A 23,398-nucleotide genomic window follows, 5' to 3' on the forward strand; every position below is an offset into this window, starting at 1 on the left:
CCAGTGTCTATCTATTACATATACTCCTCCGACAATACCCACCCTTCGTCCCTCTCAATCAATCGCCTGTCTCCACTCGCTCTGTCATTTGCATCGAAAATCTTCCTCAATCCAAAACGTCTTGTTTTGAACGTTTTCGAGCCTCGCCAGCGGCTTCTCAAACTCTTTTTCTATCATCCTGTATTGTTCTTGTTTTTTTTTGTAGCAATGGATTTCCACAGCCTTGCAAGGAAGGAACTCCAGGCTCTTTGCAAGAAGAACAAGATCCCGGCTAACATTACAAACGTCGCCATGGCTGATGCTCTCCAAGCTCTTCAGAATGTAAACTTTTTCCTCAACTTCTCGCATTGTTCTTCTTCGCTGTTTGTTTGCTGGGAAATTATACGATAGTAAAAGGAAAACTGGCATTTCCATTCCTTTAGCTTCATTAGGTTCCGTTTGTTTGCCAATAAATCATAGAAAGTTAAATAAAAATTCCGGATTTCTTTTCTTGGTTTACGATACTCCATTTCATATTCCTATTTCTACTCTCCTTTTCTTGAGTTTGAGGTACCGACTGGGGTATCATCATGTTCAGATTTAGATAATTGTTTGAGACGTATTTTAAATCTAATTCTTTCAAGACATAATACGTCTTTCTCTATTCTTTGTTTGGCTCCGTAGAAATTATTGAAAAGTTTCTCACTTTAACCATCGAGTTCTAGTGGTTAATCGATCTTGGGTTTGGGGTGTAGACAAAACCATAGCGTCGATAGGAGTAGCAATGTAAGGCTCTTTCATATATCCTTTCGTTCCTCCCAACCAAACAGGCCGTAAATTACAAGCGTTTTCTCGAACGGGTGGAAGCCCCTACGGACTCTCGTTCCAAATCTTGACCAACTTCGATGTCTTTGAAACAATGTCTCAGATTAAATGTTCTCGTTGCGACCCAATCCATGTCGATTCATGGGTTTGTGCTACGCGTGGAAGAGCTCGATTCCTTGATTCTAGTCCCGTAGCCTTAAAAGTTGTCTATCTTGATCATCGGATGAATCTTGTTACTGCAAACAACTTCGATATGCTAATAGGTGTGACTTTCCCAAATCTTTTATATGCCCGTACGTGATTTCCACTGGGATCTCTAGCTTTCGAGTGGCATATCTTTTTTGCTTTGTTTTTATAGTGAGTTTTTTCTTTTCAGCTATTGAACTTGTGTTTGAAAGTGTCTTCCATTGTTACTGATCTAGACCTAAAAATGGATTGCTTTGTGAAGTTTGGAATCTTTGAAATTGTGCACAATGCGATCCACTAGGCTTCTCGTAAGACTGGTCTTACAATTTAGTCCAAATTGGTGTGTCAGGTCGAAGGGCTAGAAGAGATCTTGAATCCATCCAATTCCGTCCTCTCCAAATCTACGGGGGAAACTGTGATCGGACTGCCAGACATTCCTCGCACCGCTTGCAGAACCTCAACTCGCAGAAAACCCATCAAAGAAGAATCTGAAATTTCACAGACCTTGACCCGAAGTCGTCGCGGCACAAATGGAAGAATAACCAAAGACATCGATCAAGAAAACAATGACGCGAATGCGCCTATAACCCCTGCAGGGCCGAACAGCCGTAGAAGAGCACCAGCGGCTTCGGCTTGCAGAAACATTGAGAAGCAGTTGAGGGAAGATGACGAAAATGAGAAGATTGAGGCTCAAGGAAGGAATGATGTGCCCAAGACTCCAGCAATTACAAGCAGCCGGAGAAGAGCCCCAACCGCTCCTGGTCACACGAATTTGGAGACTCAAAATGGGGATACTTCGGTGCAGCGAGTGTATAGTACACGGCGGTCGGTGAGATTGTTGGAGCAGAATATGGAAAAGTTAAGCATAATGGAGAATGGAAAGGAAGAACCTGCAAAGGTTGATGATTTATTTGAAGAGCCGGGTAATACTTCGGAGAGACCAGAATTTTCTGTCGAACTTGAAAAGAATATTTCTGGTATGCGTTTGCTTAATATTCCAAGAGCAATTTCATATTTTACCCCATTTACTTTGACTATCATATATGATATTTTCTCGGCATAGGTACTTGTGTCGGGTAAATGCAGGCTTTTCTGAGTAAAAAAAAAAAAAAAAACTAGGAGTGAAATTTTGCTTTCTTTCTCCAAACTTGTCCAAATTATAAAAATCGTATGAAGATAATGTGATGCTCTCTGACATTGTTTACATTTTGATCCTAGGAGTTAATAAGCAGACAAGGTCAGAAGTGGATTCAAAGAAAAATGATGACTCTGAAGCTTCTTCGGATCCAAAATCAATTGGGTCACCAGAGACTCGGAGGGAATTGGAAGTCGATGTTAAAGATAAGGACAAGAGTGATGATGAGTATGAAGTAGATGTTTTAAAGTCAAAACAGGAACTGGGTACTGGGATATCTGATCTGGGCGTTGTTGAAGCTTCCAACGCAATAGATGAAGCTCTTAATGAAGGGTCTGATGAGTCTGAGTCGTATGATATTTCAAGTGAGAAGTTGGAGGCTGTAATAGACGTAAATGTTGAAGCCGTCAATGAGAAGGGTAAGTTCTATTCTGTTAATAATTTTTGTTGTCATCAAAATCTCGTTCATTGTATTTCATAGGGTGGTTATTGTCGTTAACTCTTCTGTGATGCTGTTTTTCTATGATTTTGATGGTGATCCCCGTGCAGGACCTGCTGATGTTCCAAATACTGAGCAAGGTAGAGGATCTATAGGTTCTGTGGCCGTTGAAGTACCCATGGATGTTTCTACAGAGGCTTTGAACCATGTGATTGCTTCTAAATCTTTGCAACCAGAACACTATATTGATCCCAATTTAGTTCAAGATGAGAACACACAGGATGAATGTCAGAACCTGACTTGTAAGGACTCTATCATGAACGTGGCAGAGGTTGATGACATTGGCAGTAGTGATTCGGAATACACTACTGAAGGGAATTTTGATGGGGACATTGCCTCGGATGAAAATTCAACCGATTGCGAAGATAACATCAGTGACGATGATGCAACACCAGTAGAAAAGGATCCAGAGGCTTCAGTTCTTCCTGAAGGTTTTAGAAAGTTGGAGGCCAAAACAGAATTTCTTGTAGACGTCAAAAAGTCCAAGGAAGAATCAGATCAACTTGCTACTGAGTATAATTCTGCAGATGGATTAGACTGGGGTGGTGATATAACTATTGACAATGATTCACCTTCTGAAAGCTTTGTTGCTCAACAATTGGAAATGCAGGTTTCTATTGAATTTGCTGAAAAGGTAAGCCTGAATGGCGAGTACATTAAGGCTCCCTGCCCCCCTGTTCAGAGTCCAGTATCCAAGATGGAAGTGTATGATTCGGAAGCATTGGTTGATATTCACAAGGACAGCTCCCTGCTCTGTTCGGCAATGAAGTCATCCAAGGAAGGGACCCCTTTCCATACATTTCAAGCGGACCAGCTCTCGGGCCAGTTTCCTCATCCAACTCAGAAGATATTCAATGTTTCAGATGATGATGAGGAAGGCATTGACAATGGTAGTGAGAAAGAGGAGCTAAATAAGGATAAGGCAAGGCAAGATGAGAACACAGTTAATAAGGATGTCATGCTTGAAACAATGAGTTTAAGGAAGCTGAGGCAAATGCTAATTCAACAGAGTAGAGGCAATAATAAGGGTAAAAGTGTGACTAAGGTGAGGTCTACTCTCTCTCTCTCTCTCTCTCTCACACACACACACACACACATTGCTCTCTAGTATTTGAGAGTTTATCGTTGTGTTATACTTTACCCACTGTTATTGTTTATTGATGTGCAGGAACAATCAGGGAAGAAAAGAATTGCCTTGCAGACATTGCAAGAAAACTGTTTGGCTGTGGAAGAGTCTGACAAGGGAGAATACGAAGTACCCTTGGGTCAATGATGGGAGGAGGTTTAAACCTTGGTTTGCCCTCTTGCTTGTTCCTTTTCTTAGTCAAAAAAAATATCAGAATTTTGATGGATTTGCTTTCGTCGTTGCAGTCCATTTATTCAAGTTTGTAATAATGATGACTCAACCCAATGTTTTGTTGATGGTGTGGGTTATGAAAGTGTTCTAAGTTGCTTATACTACTACTACCTATCACATTTTTGTCACCGTGGTGCATCTTTTTAATTAGAGTGGGGCTACCATGCCGTACAGTGGTTTTGTTTTTTTTTTTTTCACCTTTTTTTAATACATTTAAATATTTTTTTAAAAAAAATATATCAATACATTTAAAATCACTTCCTTAACCACTAAGTAAAAAATCAAAAAATAAAAATTGACCAACCGTCAAATTGAGCAGTCATAGTGGGACGGTATAGTAGACTTTCTCTTTTAATTATTACAGATTTCTGTCTGTTTGTGTACTAAGTTCTATAGACCAAGGCAATCCAAGTATGTAACTTTATTCTACCAGACCAACTTTGGGAAGAAAGGTTGAGAAACAGATAATTAGTAAGAGCAATATTTATTATTCAAACCAAGTCTTGTCATCCCTAGTAGACATATCAACTTTGTGTGGTGTGTGGTGGGGATGAATAGAATTTTTCAAAATAACATTTCTCATGTAGTTGTTGCACCCCCGGAAGGAAAAATCATTTGTTCAGCTAAAAGAGTGGGTGAGCAGAAGCCGTTAACAACTTACAGAGATATGTGTTTAGTCTCTGCAGGAAGGATATGCTTTCTTCCTATCTGGACCGGTTGTAGGAGAAACATGAATATTGTTGTTCTGAATCAATGTTAAAAAAAAAGTTGAGCTTTTGCTTGCCTAATTCCACTTTTGATCAGAAGAGCTGTCCGTCCCTTCACCTCGACACTTGAAGATGACATTTTTCTCAGTTATTTCAATGACACCGAGTTCTATACCCAAGTCCAGGATAACCAAATGCAAGTTTAAAGAACGTATCAACTATCAACCACCTTTCTTTACTCACAAATGCAAGGCCTTTACCTTCATCTCCATCTAAGGCTTATCTAATGCCGTATTCTCACAAACACAACCTAAAGTTTTCTTTATCCCTAAACTCCTAAATATTTTGATTTCCTTAAAATTAATCTTCCCATCAGCCACTATTTACTACCACACCTAACATCCTATGAAAAAAGAAAGAAAAAGCTATCAGGTGTGAGATGTGAGGATGAATAATAGTTAATGTATTATAACAAAGCCGGGGCAATACCTACCAAATTTTTTTTAAAAAAGAAAACTCCAAATTTAAGAAAAAATTGAAGGAGATGGTGAGTGAATTTCCACGTTGCTTAGAAGGAAGAATTTCTTACCTTTTAATGATTTCAAAATTACAACGGTAACTCTAACTAATCCTTTTCGAAAACATGAATTCAAAACATCCTGGTACATGTCGACATGGCCTTTGTAAATGTCCTACTTTACACACCGTGTGTTGTTCTCTTCGATTTATTAATATCAACTTTGTTAGATAGTAGTTGTAAATAGACAGACATTAATGTTGATTGGACACTGTTAATTGCGGTTGATGCCATAAAGTTTCTAGGGAGTGCGGGCTATTAAGTAAAGCTGAAATCTTCTGAATGGTTTATGAAGACCTCAGAATTTTTGAGATTTTTATGGGGGCATGAAATCCGTAATTGAAGTGTTGTGCAAAGGCAAATGGTCTTTCTGGGTGGTCTCCCGTTCAGCTAACCAACAGCAAGATAAAATCTTCCAAGAAATTTTCTATTAGTTAAAATGGCTAAAAACAATAAGAATTTACAACAAATAACATATATGAAAGCCACAATCTAAAGTAATGGCTCAGGCAAAATATTCGAGTGGTAATACTTGAAATGTAAGAGCACTGTCTAAACTTCCTTTTGGTTGCACACACACGTCTAAAAAGCCCCCGTTACCTAGGAGGAAGCTCTGATGCTTGACCACTCGGGGAAGGATTTGATGAATTAGAAGGTATTGACCCATTATCTTGACAAGATTGAGCACCCCACTTGTGCTCTACATCTAATGGCTCAGCTACATATACTGTGCCATCGCTCATGCCGAGTGCAATCTGGTTAGGCTCGGATGGATGAGCAGCTATAACCAAAGGGTAGACCGGGCTGGTGCTGCAGAAGATTTTTGTCAATAAATAGTGCAGTGTAACCCTTTAAGCTTCAGCACATCACACAAATTATGCAGGTCACAAAGCAAAATGGGAACTGATTTCTACTCAAATCACAAATTGGCAAGCTTCCCATAATAGTACCATTTACTCACCTAACAGCAGAGGATGGTAGGTACGCAGCAGGTGATATCCGACATCTGATCCTTAAGCTATCCCCGTCAAAAACTCCAACAGAACCGTCATAGAAAGAAGCATAAATGAGTAAACCATCACATGAATATATTGCACTCGAGATTGGAGCTGTAGGTGTGTCTTTTGCAGACCAAGACCACTGCAAAAACATGAATTAGCACAACAGCACTAAAAAATGTGTAACTTTACAGCCGATTTTTACTGTGATAACCTCGTGTAAATGTTAACGAAATAAATCAGTTTATCCATGGCCCTACAATTTCTGCTCTTTTTTTCTTAATGAACTGTGGAGACAGTGCAAAACTTTTACCCAGTTAAACCCTGGACCTATATAAATGCGTCTACATCACACGGATCAAGTAAATCATCAGCTTTTCACAGGTCAGGAAATTAATGTAAAAATTAATCCTGAAGGACGCGTCAGCTGGGATTCAAACCAGTGCAAACTGGTTGGTGAAAGCGCACACAACTGTTGGACCAGGTCCAACCTTTGTGTTGTTGGCAGTAGGTATAATATATATACCTGTTGGGAACCGATTTCAGCAAAATGAAAAGTAGTAACTTTTCGTTCGTATCATTTGACTATATATAAATAGACCCATTAACCTACCAATTGTAGAATCTCATAAGCCAATTTCGAAATTCTTTCTCCCAAAAGTTTTCATTTCTTCAAAACTTGTTATTAGGATTTGTTTGTTCTTGAGAAAACAGATTTCTAATTTCTTGGTTGAATAGCAAAATATGAGGTTATTCGGGATCTAATTTCGTGTGTTCATAATGCATTTAGACAAACTTGTTCTGGACTTCATTGTATCTTGGAGGCAAATTCACTTGTAACCCGTGTACATACTGTTACTGGTGGGGGCGTATAAGAAAAGCGATATTGTAACATACTTGAAGCAAACTCTTTTCTCTCACTATTTTATTGTTTTGCAGCCCCTTTGAACCAACAAGGACTTGACTGATATTGCAACACAATATCAGCTTAATAACACCCTAGTGTGTATGCAAGAAAAGAAAAAATAGAGTTCCCGCCCCTCGCGCGCGCCGGGGGGGGGGGGGGGGGGGGGGTTGTTGCCTAGTTCCACCAAATCCATATTTATTACTGCTTAAGCACTCCTTTTAAAATTTTATTTGACTTTCTGTTTCTAGGTTAAGGGTATGCTGCCAAACAATAAGAGGTTATTCAGCTATGAAGGTGTAAATACTGGGGAGGCTCTATTCACCCCATTTTTCTCCATTTGAACCTGACTTGGTTAACTGGTAATTAGGTTAGCTTACCAAACAATAAGAGGCAAGTAGTAAAGAAGTCAATATGAGTCAAGGACAGCAACATGAAAAACTTACTGAGCGCAAACATTCGAGCTTGCTGTCATAGATAGCAATTTGACTTTCATGTACAACCAATAGATTTGCTTGATCATTATGGAACTGAACTTTAGTTTCTCCAACCAGTGGGGATTGGCGACCAGCTGGTGCTTGAATAAACCTTGATTTCTTCTTCTCCCACCCATCAATGCTCCAGACACATAACTGCAACTCAATGGATCAAAGTAAGATGCTGATTATCATGTAATTATAATGCGAAAGAGAGTAATAACATCTTATCCTGATTACTTGAATCCAAAAGCATTCAGTCATGATAAGAAATGTTTTATTTTGATCGGCAGCAAAGCTCCACTCATGATTTTCCAGGCCTTCAGAACTCAATTCTCCCATTACATACATCGAATGCAAATTTTATAGGGTACTTAGTGTTTTCTCTATTGTACTTATTTCTTTCTTTTCCCCTAAAACAATCACCAGCTAAAAGCCTTCAATAGAATAAAGAAGTTCTTCGTTTGTTTGCAGCTGGATTTGAAGAGGATCAGTTACTAAGCTAATGGTCTATTGTCCAAAACCAAATGCTAAGTTTGGTCCGCATATATGTTTTTTTTTTTATAATTAATAAGAGAAATTTTATTCCAAGTAAATAGGCATAGCCCAAGTACGCAGGATGTATACAAATGAGAACACCTACTTACAAGCTAAAACAGAATACAACTAAAGCAAAACATTAAAAACATTCCCATTCCTTACAAGATTCTTCACCCAAAAGCTTAAAGTACTAAGGAAAAACTCCCTTACAAACATTCCCATTCCGCATATATGTTTAGTTTGAGGAAGGCCATTACCCAATGCAAGTCCCACCAAAGTAGGGTCCTGAAGCTAAGAGCCTAAGATCTGGATAAGGTCCTACCTTCTTCTTTTTTATCAGTAAGGTCCTAACTTCTAATTACAAAACTAATTATAAAAAAAAACCTTCTGATTACAAAACTAAAATTTAGATTTCATCATTTAAGAGTTCAATGCACAGAATATGTTACCATACTATAAATACAATCAGCTGCCAACCTGTGTATCAGCTCCTGAAGAAACGAGAACATTTAAAGTTTGGGAAAATGCAAGCCCTGTAATCCGATTCTGGTGACCTTTGAGTTTGGTTTTGACCTGCAAAAACCATATTCAAGCTTGAAATGTATTTCCATCACCAAATGTCATACAAGAAGGCTTAAGGTAATCAGAGGTGGATGCTTATATGACTATGACAGTTCTGATGGGATGCATTAAAACCTTGATTTAATGATAATAGCAGCATAATATTTTCCTTATAAAGAATGTTTCCCAATTACAAATTCTAAGTCAAACATGAATGGAAACATTAAAAATCTCGATGTCAAACATGAACTTAGAACATGCAAAGGTGATCTGATAATCTCAATGATAAACACTTCCAAAACTCAAAAGTAATAATACCATGACTCCCTAAATGAAACCATATAATTGTATGTAATTGCATTATTGAAGAAAAAAAGAGCTTACAGAAAGAATGAATAAAAACATGAGATGCCTCACCTCATCAACCCTGACATTATATATTTGAATAGAAGAATCCTCCATGCCAATGGCAATTATATTATTATCTTGGGGGTGGAATGCCAAGAAAGTGGCTGCAGGAGGTGGGGACATAAATGTTGTCATGACCTGTACAGCAGTTACCAGGTTAATGCAGTCAACATGGACTTTATTATAAAAACTTGAGCCAGCTGAACTTAAATATTGGAGAAGAACAAAAAAGACCTTCAAATTTCCCAATCAGGAAACAAGTAGCAGCAGCATTTACAAACCTTAAATGTCATCATGTTGAACAAAGAGACCTTCCCACCAGATGCAGACATGACATAAGAATCATTTTTTGATAAAGCAATACATGCAGCACACTCTTCAGCTGATTTACCGTCATTTACATCATTACTCATAAGAGTTCCATTGGGAGGCTGCCACAACTGTGGCACTACATATGCAGTGGCCTGAATATTTTTAAGGTGAAGAGCCATCAGAAACACCACAAACATATCCAGAACAATTTTGCAAAGCTAGAAAGCTAACCTTTCCCGGTGGATTCCTTTCACTCCGTTGCCATTTCCAAAGTTTGTGAACAGCATTGGAAACAAGGGCCAGTAGAGCTAGGCCACTGTTAGTGTAGATCAGTCGCACAACCTAACATTTGAAACACGTCTTCTTAATTCTGATAATATAAGAACTAAAAATAGATCAAGTATATTTTTTCCACAAGTAAAAATAGCTTGAGTATGTTCCTTTTTTACAACTAATATATTTGTGTATTGTAAGAACTATAAATATTATAAACCGAGTGAATAAAAGATTCTGAAATCTTAGTACCTCTCTAGCATTGCTGTCATCAATAATGATTAAGGTTACTATTTTTCAACACAAACAGCATCTCTTAACATGGAATAAGTTTACATTTGTTATGCATAGAAAGTACACAATTTTCAGGAAGTGCAGCGTTGGCAGAAACGCAATCACCTGGGACATGCCCACTTTTTCCCCCTTTCGAGAATAATGATTTTCCTAAATAGGTTTGTCACCTAATCTCTCCTTTAATATCCATATTAATGATAAGATTTATGAAACTTGCAAAACAAATCAAGTCTGATCACATGTAAAAAATCATAGTTGTCATGAAAGTGCTCTAAAGTTGTTACTTGAAGCATTAAAGCAGTTTGTTACATGTCAAGAATTTATTGGAACTGAAGGAAATAAACATTACATAAGTGGTAACTGGTAACCCCAGTTGCTTGAGCTCAATTTATTTCTCTACATGGAAAGATTAGATTGTATATTGTAGTCGTGAATTCAAAATAAGTAAAATACTTGGCCATGAGAAATGAACGAGAACTTAAAATGCACAAGGTTGTGTCATTTGCGTCATCAAAGCTACTTAGTCTTTTCAAAAAATGGCAGAACTTCTAGTTGGGTTGGATGCTCTAAGGAAAGAGAACTAAATCTAAAATTACCGGACGCATGGCAAACATGGATACATTTTCTTTGGTAGATTCCAAACTATGTGTAGGTATTATATTTCATCACAGTACCAGTTTTATTGAAAAATACATTATGACTATATTGCATGTCAAGTTCATAAACAAAAATACCTAAATTACTTCTATCCAACAATAACTAAATCCCATCCAGACTTCATATGGGAAGGTTAAATAGAATGATAATGGGAGTTTAGACATAATTGGTAAGATTTTCTTAAGACCTATTTCTTATCTCTCAATCAGTTGAATGAATAATTGAAATAAAATACGAAACAAATGAAAATAAAAATGTGTAGTTTTCTTAAGTAGATACATATCTTTAACACAGAATCTAATGTTTGGTATTTATGCAGTAATATATCCAAGCAAACCAGAAGCAGATGCAACAAACTTTTCTGTATCAAACGTCTTCATCTTTGTAATAATCTTAATTTGGTTAATTTCTTTATTTTAATGCCTGTTTTAGAATGTTTTCAGCACTTCCTTCAGATCCCGTACACCATTTTGAATATCACTCCTACAGCCAGTACAAGGCTGTATATTTGATAATATTCATGCATAAAAGTTTCATCAGTTTTTGTTTTTAGCATGATAAATCCATGTATGGGACACATGGCAGTCTAGTTCTGAAATCTTAATATGCACTGGACAAGTTAAACTAGGTAACTTCCTTCAAATATTTACCTCTTTCTAACATGAACATGTGAAATCTGAGAGGAAGGACAACTCTATAAAGTAGAAGAATGAACTTCCTCAGTATTTAAAGATGTTTCAGTGCCAACTTCAATGTCAAAAGTTCGCTTTAACAAAGACTAAGATTCTCCTACATTCATTTAAGTTCCCTAGTAACTTATTTGCATGCTTCCTCTCATTAAAATATTTTTCACTCCGAGAAAAGAACGCCTTTTGAAGGCATTAGTTGCTTTCCCATACATTTACCATATATTTTCTTCCCATTTGCACTTATTTTGAAAGTGAAATTGCGTTTCTGTGACACACAGAGCATGGAAATGAAAAATGTCATTTTAGGAAAAAGCTTACATTTGACTTTTGAGATGGACAAAATGAAATTAAAGAGCATTACTTGAATGCTACTGCAGGTACATGCAAAGAACTGATCATATCAAGATTCAAACATCAAGGTCATCTGATCCTATGCGATTACCTGCATTCCCCCTCCTTGTTGTCAATTGTATGTCTCCATTAGTCTTTCATAAGTAGTCAGTGCATTTTACCAATGATGCTTTCGGTAGCCCCACATTTGTTAACATGGGTTCAAGAGTGGTGGGAGAAGATTGACAGTTCTTTGGGCTCTATGTAGTTTGATAGATTTCAAACCGTCAATCCAACAAGCATCTATTAGGACCAGAGTAATGTGTGCATACACAACACTTTCAACAAAAATCTTCAGCAATTGACAAGCATCAAAATTCTAGTGTTTCTTTCCATGACATCTCCAATGTACTAATGAAGTGTGTTAACAATCATAGGATAAAAAGCTCTACAGTAAATGTATTTACCATGCCAGTCTGCCAGATACCACAAAGTGATGACCGATAAAATAACAATAATTATAATATCACTCACAAAAACTTTCCATACAAGCACTAGCTTTCCTTCCCATTATGAAATGAGTTGCACCAAGTAACTTTTGATCAGTCATGCTCAAACCACCTACCTTGCCTGCTGTTATGGAGTCGGGCAGTCGTAGAACCTTGAGTTGAGTTGTGTCCACAACATCAGACGTTTTCCAGCTCGAAATTTTGTCTACATCATCTAATATCCGCGGTTTGACATCAAGAAGCCTGCTATTGTCCATGGTACCCTGTAGTGAAGTCCTATGAAAACTTCGAAACTAGGTAGCACAAACAATTCTATGCAACCAGAAAAACTTAAATTACTAGACTACTGTCCATTGCACCCTGGAAGTACAGTCCTATGAAAACTTCAAAACTAGGTAGCACAAACAATTCTATGCAAGCAGAAAACATAAACTTACTAGACTGCTGACAGATACAGAAGGAGGGGTTCTATCAGGACGTTCCTGTGCGGGAGCAGCAACAGGAGAAACATTTGCAAATGGGCCTAAAGACGTACCAAGCAGAGGCTGCAATAAATAACATATATATGCTGAAGAGACAAGTTTAAGAAACATCTGTAGCAAAATAAGAGTAACTTTATAATTAGGTTAGCGCAGATGTCTATTGAAAAACCAGCTATGTATTACTTAAATCAATTGGCCCTAAAGGCACAAAAATACGAAGTAACAAACAAACCACCTTCAGTACAGAACTATTACTCTTCAAATATGACACCGGTATAGGATTCCCCAACATATTGTCAACTAAAAATTCTTAGGCAAGGTTATTATTTATAAACATCAAATATCCAACAGATTGCCATAACATGTGCTTTGAGTGAAAGCCACAAGAACTCATCTGATATAGTGACACCCATTGTCAAAATTATTGTTTTTTAGTAAGTAAAATAAAATTTTATTGAAACAAGTATACATGCATCGCCCAAGTACACAGGGAGTATACAAACGAGAACACCTATTACAATAAGCCCACAAAAAACAGCAGTAAAACATAGTATTTTATGAATAGGCATCCCCACACAAGAGAATAGAGTGAAATTATAACTGAAAAGAAAGTTCCAAGAATAAAGTCTAGCTCTAAAAAACCGAATGTGATTAACTATCCAAAAGTAATATCTACTATGGGAACCTCACAATCTCAAAAGCCAAACATAACGTTGAGTTCACATCATATCTAAAAGGATTCCACAGCTCCAGGGTAAGAACTATCAGGGACAATCTGAGGTCCTCACTTTAATTCTCAAAGTACTATTTCCACGGGAAAAAGAGATTCTTTAAGCTGCTGTTCTTTGGTTGACGTTGATCAAGTCTCATCCATGGATACAAATTTCCAGGATATAATTTTTTCTTGAGAAATGGTACTTAAAGAATTAAATTGAGTTTCTCTGGTGATTGGTGGTGGAAACTGGAAGGTGCTCTAATGCGGTCAATGGGTCCTTTGGCAGTAGGGGTGCGAAAAAACATGCATTGAGGCCCACAACGTCGAAGATAGTGAGAGAACACAGCCAGGGTTAAAAAGTTTGCATGCTTAAAACTTTGCATGGGTGGACAACATCCACAACAATACTGGATTTGCATTTTGTGCAGATTTTACTAATTCTTGTTACCCTACTCTTCCTTGAACTACACATCCCCCTTTTTAGGCCCCCGTGTACTTGGGTTATATCCATACTGCTTTCTAATAAAATGTGGTATCTTTAGTTATAAAAAAATAATACCTCCTAAAATTATCATATGCTACTTCAACAGCTAGGATTGAGATTGGTTTTTATACTGGAATACAAAATGCAAATGACATTGAAGGTTGATGGTACTAAATTACAAAGCAAGTGGCAGTAATCAACATTAATTATACCCTGTGGTCCACTACTGACTTTTCACCAAATCAAAATCAACACAAGTTGGGAAATAATTATGAGACTTCTGTAAGAGGTTGAGATACCCCCCATCTGTATTAGCTATTATCAAAGAAGTTTGAAATCTATCAGGGTTCAGATACAAGACAACCAAAGTGGTATTTGTTCCACCCATAAGTCCATAACCTAAGCTCATGTAAAATACAGAACTATATTTTGTGTTTGTGCAGGCTTCTCGTTTTAGACTTGCATCTTTAAGTAGGTCTGATTAACACAAAGGTCAAAGGTTTTCTTGATATCATTACTCTGTACTGGGGTACATGGAATTGTTTAAAGATACTATATAGATGAGTAAAAAAAAAATCAAAGCACTGGACTACCTTGGAGTTAATGGCTTCAGAAGGACCTCGATTCTTATCAATGGCCCTGCTTTCCAACATTCTTATCAAGCGCACACCATCGTTATTGGCTAAAATCTTGATACCATTGTCACTAGTTGTGACTGCCAACAGTGACCCCTCCTTGTTGAATCTCAGTCTAGAACTAGCCTGCCAGAGAAGAAAAGAATGAACCACGCTTAATCCTTCAACATGATAACAGTAATTAAATGGGAAGGCAGCAGTCTACTAACAGGCAATCCACCATCTGCATCAACAGCTATCAACATATTGGTATTGTCCATATCCCAGAACTTGATTTGAAAGTCATCACCTGCAGCTAAGAATCGGTTCCTAGTTGTGTCAAACTGGACAACACCTAAGGAGCGCTTCCTGAAACCAGAATATGTCCGTTTTATTGCTCCTTCACTCTCATTCCACTCAACTAGATGTGATTCACCTTCTTTACTTGTTCCACATGAGAAGAGCCTGCAAGACAAATAGAAGTGTGGTTAAAAGCATGACAAAATCTATTTGCAAACCTGTTTTCTGACACACCCAACACACACTGAAGTGGGTCCCACAATAATGAAAAAATATTAGTGTTTTAACTTTTTGTATAACTATAATGGGCCCCACCCAAGTGATGCGTTGATATACCAGGCTTGCAAGTAGCACAACTCAAATCTAAATATTATCTCTCCAATGCCACTAATATGCATTCTAACATGCATCTTATGCAGGGAATGAGCTGAAGTGTTTTACAGTACAGTTTATACATTCAGACATTCCAACCTGTGAATATAGAGAATCGAATTACACAACTAATGCAGAAAAATAAACACATGAAATCATTTCATAATCTTTCTAACAGACATGCTTTACCTGGTTCCATCTGCACTATATGCCATCATGGTGCACCACAGTCCAGGAGCGTCGTAATCCACTCTGGATCTCAAGCAATCATACAGCCAAGCTTTGATTTTCCCATCAATGGCAGTAGAGAAAATAAACTGCACATAAAAACAAAATGAGTTGGAAAATAAACTGTGCTGAAGATAAAGGTAGTCGGAAAATATAAGTTAATTACTGAAGCTATCAGATCTTTACAAGCGGCCCACGTTTTACACAAAGATATTGCACTGTCAGCACAGGTCAAACATGTTTCGCAAGTAGAAAGCAAATAATTAACTTCTTAATAAAATTACTTGGATATTTTCTTTGTAATGGGGGCAGACTGAATAAACAGGAGCTTCATGGCCTTCAAAAATGTATTGTCTACGTCCAGTTCCAGCATCCCATACCTGTCATATGACATGCTACAATGAGGAAGCTCAACTTTCCTATTTATAAAAGCCTCAAGATCTTAATTGATACCTTAATCATCTTATCATCACCACACGTGACAATACACAATTGCTTATTGGGATGGGCAAACGCAATGTCATTAACACCACCAACATGAGCATCAATCTAAAAGACAAGATTATCAATTATCAGCACCTTGCCATTATCAGGGGAAACATAATATATAGGGCAGAGGACTCACCTCCAAATGTTGTCTCAGTTCTCCAGTTGGATTGTATGTATATATTTGAACAATATGTTTGGAAAATGCAACACCTAAACCATTCAGAACATAAAACTTAAGCCTAAAAAATGTGATATAAAAAATAAGGAAATAAACTAGTCAAGAGAAACAAAGTTGTGTTTGTACCAAGCATAAGTCCATCTGGCCCCCAAACACATCTATTCACTGATATCGCAGCATCATTGAGCAATGTTGTCTGGTAGCATGTACAAAATTAATTAGAAAGGAAAATCACATGAAACTTCTAACACATAATACTTATGATATTGCTAGTAGATACGGTGTGCTAACTTGTGCAGTTGTAAAATCACTTAACTATTGCCCCAGAGGTATTGAGATTAAATCCCAGCCGCTTAGTATTAGGGAGTTTAAGGGTGTAGGATAAGGCTATCCTTCATTGTCAACTTTACCCAAAGGAATCATAAAGTGCAATTCAAAACCTAAGTAGACCTCCAACAAAATCGTAACAAACAATACCTGCAATGGCTTAGAAGCAGCCGAGATATCCCAAACCTTGAACGGCTTGTGTGCCAACCTTTCCCGAGACCCAACTTCCCAAAGGCTAATGTCACCAACATTTGTCCCAACTACAAACAATAATTGAAAACTCTGACAAATGTACACAACAATATTTGGCAAAGAAAAAATATAGTATGAACCTAAAAGAATTGTTTGCTGCTGTGGATGAAAGTCCATGCTCATGACATTAGATCCTTGATTGAGCGTCCGCACAACAACTTTGTGAAGGTCATCTTGTGAACAGACATTAGGAGAATGCATTACACCAGAAAAGGACACCTATAAAGACCATATGTAAGCAAATAGCAAAACAGAATGGCACATCATGTCCCAAGGAGAAGGCCAAGCAGTTATTGATAGAGCTTAACATCATGAAAATTGAGCTTGAAAAGAAACTGTCTTATTTAACCACACCTCGTCAGACTGGCCAATACGAATGCGCTTCAAGTGCTCAGAATCAGCAGACTGATAATCCATGCCTGTTACACCAGTGGGGGTCCTTGGGTGTTTCAAGAATGCAGCTGTTTACAACAGAAAAATAGTCACTACAACCAAATACTACAAGTAATTATGCTAGTGGAAATCTGAAAGCGGTTGGATCCTCACCTGCACTAGAAGGCTGCACAAGACCAGGTGAGCCTGCTGCCATGGCAGCATGAGGTAAAGAAGGATTGGTGCTTGACATCCACCCAGCAATAGCACCAGGAGTTGGGGAAACAACAGGCTGAAATGGCTGCACATAAAGAGGCATTACAAGAATTATGCTAGGACATTATGCTAGAACATCATCTTTTTTCCCTCTTCTTTCAGCAAGTAAATAGATGGGAAACACTAGATTTGAATCCCCTATGGTTCTTGCACGAACTCTAGGTAATAGGCAGATAGATAGAAACATAAATCGAGTCTCATAGCATTTATTGCTATCCATTTGAGGTCCAATTTATGACCTATCTCTCTCTCTCACTTTATACCCAAAAATTTATAGGATCTTAGTCCAAAAATACTTACACCATGGGCACCAATTGGGGGAAACGCCCCAGCCTTAGGAATTGGCCCCATCAGGGGGCTGTTTGTGGGAGGTGCACGAGCTCCATTACTTGTTGGAGAGCAAGAATGATCCATGAATAGTGTTTTAATATCAGGGTTTGGACGAGGATTCTTGCAAAGTTGATGCTGCCAGTTTAGACTGAAATTTTCAACAAGGGAAATGAGTCTGAGAAACAACTATCATCAGGGAAAGTCAAGACACAAGTCTTCAGTTAAATTAATTTTTTAAAATTAACAAGCAGGAACAATAGAAAAGTGCTTATATAGATACACGCACACACACATTGTATAAGAGGAACCCTTATACAGAGATAGCCAAGCTACTCCTGAAACAAACCCCAGTCAGTCAGTAACCCAAATTTTAAAATGAGTCCATGACCACATATTTTCAATTTTTTTTTTTTTTATTACAAGGAATCCAAAAGACCATACAAATGTAACATGTCTTTAACCCAATTAAACATCAGACCTGTGGCCCCTAGAAATTGTTTGCACCCAAGGATTCAGGCTCCTCTTTTTTTTTTTTTTTTCTTTTTTGGAGTATACCAACAAGATCAAGGCCACTATCACTTGAGCCACCCCTAGGAGTTTTATATTTGCATGTTATATCTATTTGGAGAAAATATAGGAATAACCTCTGGTTAATTAAAGTCCTTAGTCGTGAACTTTTGAAGGATGGAAACACAAGCTTATCACGAAACAGAGGGTTTGCTTCAATCAGCTTTTTGAGTTCTATAAGCATGATGTTTCTAGCTGATTTTGTGTCTCCATACTTGGAAAGCTGCTCATTTTGCCTGATGATGCAAAAGGAAATAGATTAGGACAGATCATAAGGCAGTACATTCACATAACAGAGACGACAGGGTAGATACCTAAAGTTTTCAAGAGTAAGCAACTGAGTAATCTCCTTGAAAAGTTCCTCATTAAAGGATGCAAAAACCTTAAGGTCTTTCACAAGAATCTCGACAGCCTTTGCTCGATCCTGCCTGAGCAAAAAAGATATTAAACTGAGCTATGCTTTGCAGACGACAACCAGCAATGATTTCAAGGAGCTCTTTTAAATTCAAGTGGTTTGTTGAAAGAAATTATGTTGAATACTCACCTATCCAGAGCTTCCAAGTACTTCTGCTTCCTAATTTCAAAGAAAATCTTCATTGAATATCGGTTATCCTCTACCTTAGTGAAGCCACATAAATAGCGCTCAACTTCATCCCATTCACCTGCCTGGACCTGATCCTCGAAATGCTTCATATTGAAGAAAAAGCCAGACTCTTGCTCTAACCTAAAAGTTCAGAAACCCGTCACACATATACATGAAAAGACAGTATTGTGCATCCGTTCAAACCAAATTTCAGCAGCAGCGTGTTTCCAAGTGTCGCTAGCGGCTTTGCCCTATTCACTATGGGAGCAAAATTGTATCTTACTGTACATATTACATAAATTCGGCTTATTTGAGAAGATATTAGGCTCATTTTTCTTATCTTTTCTTTTTTTTTCTAAGAATAAACAGAGGCTTATTATTAAACTATGATTGAAAATTTTGTATTATTTTGTTTTCCGAAGTTTTCGTGGTAACCAACTAGATGATTGAGACTATGACTAAATTTACATAATGAATATAGGACTTACTTATGAACTGTTTCCTTGAATTTCTCCTCATCCAAGAACTGCAAAATCAAAAACACCAACTCCCTACTTAAGGAAGACATAGTGCCCGGTAATCCTAAACGCTCCAGCGCAAAGATCAAATATCAAACCAAAGCGTCTATATTCACTGCGATCAATACAGGCCGCCTCAAAATCCTCTTTCAACCGTTAAAGGTCGATAATTTGATGAACAGGAAAACACCCAGAAACTATTTCCTCTTCAACTTTCTTTTGGTACCAAATTTTGCTTCAAATCATTCATCAATTACCTTGCTCAGAGTCCCAACTTACACAAACACTCCTCCAATCACTTCATCTTCGAATCAGTACAAAGTAATGCCTTCATCCAAACAATACAAAACCCAAATATTAAAATAATACAATAAACTACAAATACCCAGTAGAGACGACAACACCGAGAAAAAAGCTCTTTTTTCCACCAAATCCCACGTCAATGAACCCAAAATAAACTCCTGATCTTCAGCTCCTAGAACAGAGATCCAACACTGTAAAGGCTTTATTTAAATGCAGGTACATGTGAGACCAAAACAAGTTCTACAGCATGATCCTGTATCAGTAGATGGAATATTCTTCGTTCATCTCCGCATCAAGAAAAAGAAGAAAACACATAGCCTTACTGGTCTTCAGAGGGACGAACCTTTTCTAGGATTTTAGGGTTTTCCGACCACTCTCCTCCCCTTCTTTTGCTTCTCTCTCTCAATGTGCTTTGCAGCTAACACTGCGCGCAACAACCCTCACTTTCTGTCTAAAATGTTCTACTTTAGTTTCTCCTCTCTCTATATATATCTTTATGACTTTTTTCTCTCCGGGACAAGGACAATGGCTCTGCTGTTTGCGCTCTCTCTCTCTCTCTCTATATATATATAACCTGTCTCTCTCTCTCTCTCTCTCTCTCTCTCTCGAACTTCGAGCTCTCACTTTCGCTCTCTCTGCAATTACTGTACTACTCTCTCTCTCTGATTTCGCTTTCTCTACTGGCGAGTCTACACTACAGTCTGCACCACTTGATGCTGTTCCGAACAAAAAAAACAATTAAAAAACAAAACCAAACAAAACAAAACAAAACCTAGGAGTAAGGAAAATCTAGGCTGTAATAAGCCCGGGCCATGTCTAGGATTGCACGCCTCTTTTTGTCATCGATTAACAATGCGGTAAATTTGTAAAAAATAAAGAAAAATCAAAAATAGAAACCTACGTTACATATAGGGTTTTTTTTTTTTTTTTAATAAAAACGTATTTCAGGATATGAACTTCTAACTATATGTCTTCGAAGGGAAAAGTATATTATTAAAATATAAAATTTTTATAAATTTATTTATCTTTTTTAAAAAAGACTTCGCTTAAATATTTTATGACTATAAATATTATTTTTTATTATAAAAAACAGCTTACTTTATTCAAGAAAAATAAAAAAGCAATTCTTTTTGACAATCAGTCCAAAACAATAAAATGCATAACTGCCCAATTAGCTATGACTTTGGTCTCATTTAGATCCGAAAATAATTTTATCTCATTTTATTTCGTCTTATTATTATAATTTTTTAAATTTTTATATAAAATATAATAAATAATTTAAATTTTTTAAATTTTAAAATAATAATAACATTTTATTCAACTTTTAACTTTTATCTAAAATTATTTTATCTCATTTCATTATTTAAACAGGACTTTATAATCTTGAATTTATAAATATGCGGCATGGTTTTAGTGCGGGAAAAAATGTCATATTTTCCTTTTTTCTATCATTTTTCATCGTTTACCTGATTCTGTGCAATCCTCTACTCTAAGGTCTTGGTTGTTTTTAAAATTTATTTTAACTAATTTTATTTAATTATTATAATTTTTTTAAATTTTTATACAAAATACAATAAATAATTTAATTTTTTAAATTATAAAATAAAAATAATATTAAAAAATATATTTTAATAATATTTTTTTTAATTTTTTAATTTTAATTTTAATTTATTTCATCTTATATCTGAAAAACAAACGAGACCGCGTAATAAAGTTACTGATCCCCACGTGGTAATTAAAAAAAAAAAATGGTGTAAAATAGAGAAGCTAATCCCTTTTTTTTGTAGTCTTTTATAGCAGGAAGTATGTGTATCCTAACCTGCCTGTTGGTACGGTATAAAGGGTGGGGACAGAGGTCGGTACCTCTATCAACCCTATTTGTTAGAAAAAGGAATTGGCATCTTATATTATGTACATGAATTTTATGGTCAAAATAAATGAAAAAGGCAACTGCACATGATGTTGATCGTTAGTAAGTGTGACAGTGTACAAATCTCCTGTCGTTTTATAGCCATTTGAACAATACAGTGCTTCACATAGTTAAATGACCCTTTTCTCATCGTGGAATCCAATGAATTAATATTGTCACGACTCACGGAAAACAAATGTTTTAGTTATAAAGTGATATTTGGTATTATAAAAATAAATTTATAAATTAATGTGATTTAATATAATATTTTAAATTTTAAATATATTTTTATTATAAAATAAATTTAACATATAAAATTATGTTAATTTATTAATTTATTTTTATGAGATATATTTATGATTGTAGCATTTCTTATATTAAAATAGTTTCTTGTTGTTGGAAAATAAATTTTTCAGCAAATAAATAAATACATCATTTTTTATTACTATAAAAAAAATTAAAGCTTTTTAATTTATGTTAAATAATGTGATAGAGCTTTATTTAAAGAATTGATGATCCACCAAATATTTTCTCTATACCTTCCCTCTCTAACTACAACCTTAATGAGGTGCACGTAGCTTTGCAATTACCCACTTACCAAGCTAAGAGCTTTTCATACAAATAGCTTGGTCCATGATTAATTTAAGCAATACAAAAAAACAACATTAATAAAATGAAGAAACGATATTTACAGTTTTAGGCTATGCAAGTGTACAAAAATTACACACTCAAATTGTATTTAGTATCTACATCGACTATTCATTTATTAGTTAATAAAAGTGGTTTTTGGCCTAAATTAAACTGATCTTGGTATCTATAAATTGAGGTTTGATACTCAAATTCTATTCTAAATAATAATAATAATAATAATAAGGAAGAGAATACTACTAACTAGAAAGGGTAGATAAGACTTAAAAAGAGGTGAGATAGATGAATCAGTTGCGTGACTAGGCCATGCAAACTTGGGAAACATGTTGATCCAAAAAGAGGGTGACAAGGAGATCAAACTAGTGCAAGGGCGCATGTTTATTGGATACTAATGAAATAGTCTAGATAGGCCGGTTCAAAGATATCGAAATAGAGGTTTAATGCATTAGAGCATTAGCCATTGCCAAGTCTACGGTCAAATTTTACCTTTTTTTTGAGTTGAAACTCTTATATTGGACTTGTGAAAAGAATATTTGTGAAACTTTGAGTTATAATAATTTAAGATCCCTAGTCATATTTGAAGAGTCACTGTAAAATGATCAAATCAATATTTTATAATTTTTCCATCTGATAGACTTTTGAAATAAATGTATTTCTGAATTTTCATTGATAATCAAATAGATGAATACAAGGTGATATATATATAGAGATACAAAAGGAATCTTTTCCTAGACATTTTTACAAACAGAAATCGTGCACTGCCAAATGCATTACATTACAATAAAGTTTGTTTAATTCCTCTATCAACAACGTTACAGTAGTGTTCAGAGGACACGCACCAACCTAACTATGTGATTCCTGAAGATTCTGGTGATGTGTTGGAGCCTTGTGATGTGGAGTAATATTTTGAATACCGTACATGACGTCGTACCGATCAAAACACTGGAACGAAATATTTCGATACCGGTACCATTTCGGGATAGTCGATATATAAATAAATTATATTCCAAAATAATAGTCTATATATAAATAAATTATATATAATACATATATATATATAAATTATAAATAATCTAGTCTGAATTGGAGGTTAAAAAATAAGCTTGTAGTTTAAAAAAATGAAAAAAAAAAAAAACACAGGCCGAAATATCGGCCGGTACTGGCCGGTACGGCCAATATTTTGGCCGGTATGGAACAGGTATAGTACCTGTACCGGCCGAACGGCCGAAACGAAA

At 36.3% G+C, this 23,398-nt stretch overlaps 2 protein-coding genes across 7 annotated transcripts; one reads left to right on the top strand and one right to left on the bottom strand.

Annotated features, from left to right (window-relative positions):
* Nucleotides 1-15: 15 nt before the first annotated feature.
* LOC121256275 lies at nt 16-4,109 on the top strand. The gene is made up of 5 exons (XM_041157013.1): nt 16-321; nt 1,340-1,967; nt 2,209-2,544; nt 2,675-3,669; nt 3,793-4,109. Exons 1-5 carry the CDS (start codon nt 208-210, stop codon nt 3,895-3,897), a joined length of 2,178 nt encoding a protein of 725 aa, XP_041012947.1. The 5' UTR covers nt 16-207; the 3' UTR covers nt 3,898-4,109.
* A 1,569-nt stretch (nt 4,110-5,678) lies between these two features.
* On the bottom strand, nt 5,679-20,275 carry LOC121254968 (protein TOPLESS-RELATED PROTEIN 2-like). Of its 6 annotated transcripts, XM_041155225.1 has the most exons (27): nt 19,950-20,274; nt 19,561-19,631; nt 19,274-19,418; nt 18,747-18,926; nt 18,517-18,630; nt 18,280-18,438; nt 17,606-17,783; nt 17,204-17,330; nt 17,012-17,118; nt 16,738-16,876; nt 16,556-16,665; nt 16,205-16,274; nt 16,037-16,110; nt 15,865-15,960; nt 15,696-15,791; nt 15,373-15,500; nt 14,742-14,976; nt 14,491-14,658; nt 12,654-12,761; nt 12,333-12,479; nt 9,696-9,806; nt 9,434-9,616; nt 9,162-9,290; nt 8,661-8,756; nt 7,614-7,799; nt 6,227-6,405; nt 5,679-6,075 (listed from the first exon to the last, which is right to left on the bottom strand). In XM_041155225.1, exons 3-27 carry the CDS (start codon nt 19,351-19,353, stop codon nt 5,862-5,864), a joined length of 3,414 nt encoding a protein of 1,137 aa, XP_041011159.1. In that variant the 5' UTR covers nt 19,354-19,418; nt 19,561-19,631; nt 19,950-20,274; the 3' UTR covers nt 5,679-5,861. The 6 variants fall into 6 exon arrangements, with proteins under 6 accessions (XP_041011159.1, XP_041011157.1, XP_041011156.1 ...); XM_041155223.1 differs by having other exon boundaries at nt 19,274-19,631; XM_041155222.1 differs by having other exon boundaries at nt 19,274-19,859.
* Nucleotides 20,276-23,398: the final 3,123 nt, after the last annotated feature.

This window comes from Juglans microcarpa x Juglans regia, chromosome 3D, assembly GCF_004785595.1.
Source record: "Juglans microcarpa x Juglans regia isolate MS1-56 chromosome 3D, Jm3101_v1.0, whole genome shotgun sequence".
NCBI classification, from domain to species: Eukaryota; Viridiplantae; Streptophyta; class Magnoliopsida; order Fagales; family Juglandaceae; genus Juglans; species Juglans microcarpa x Juglans regia.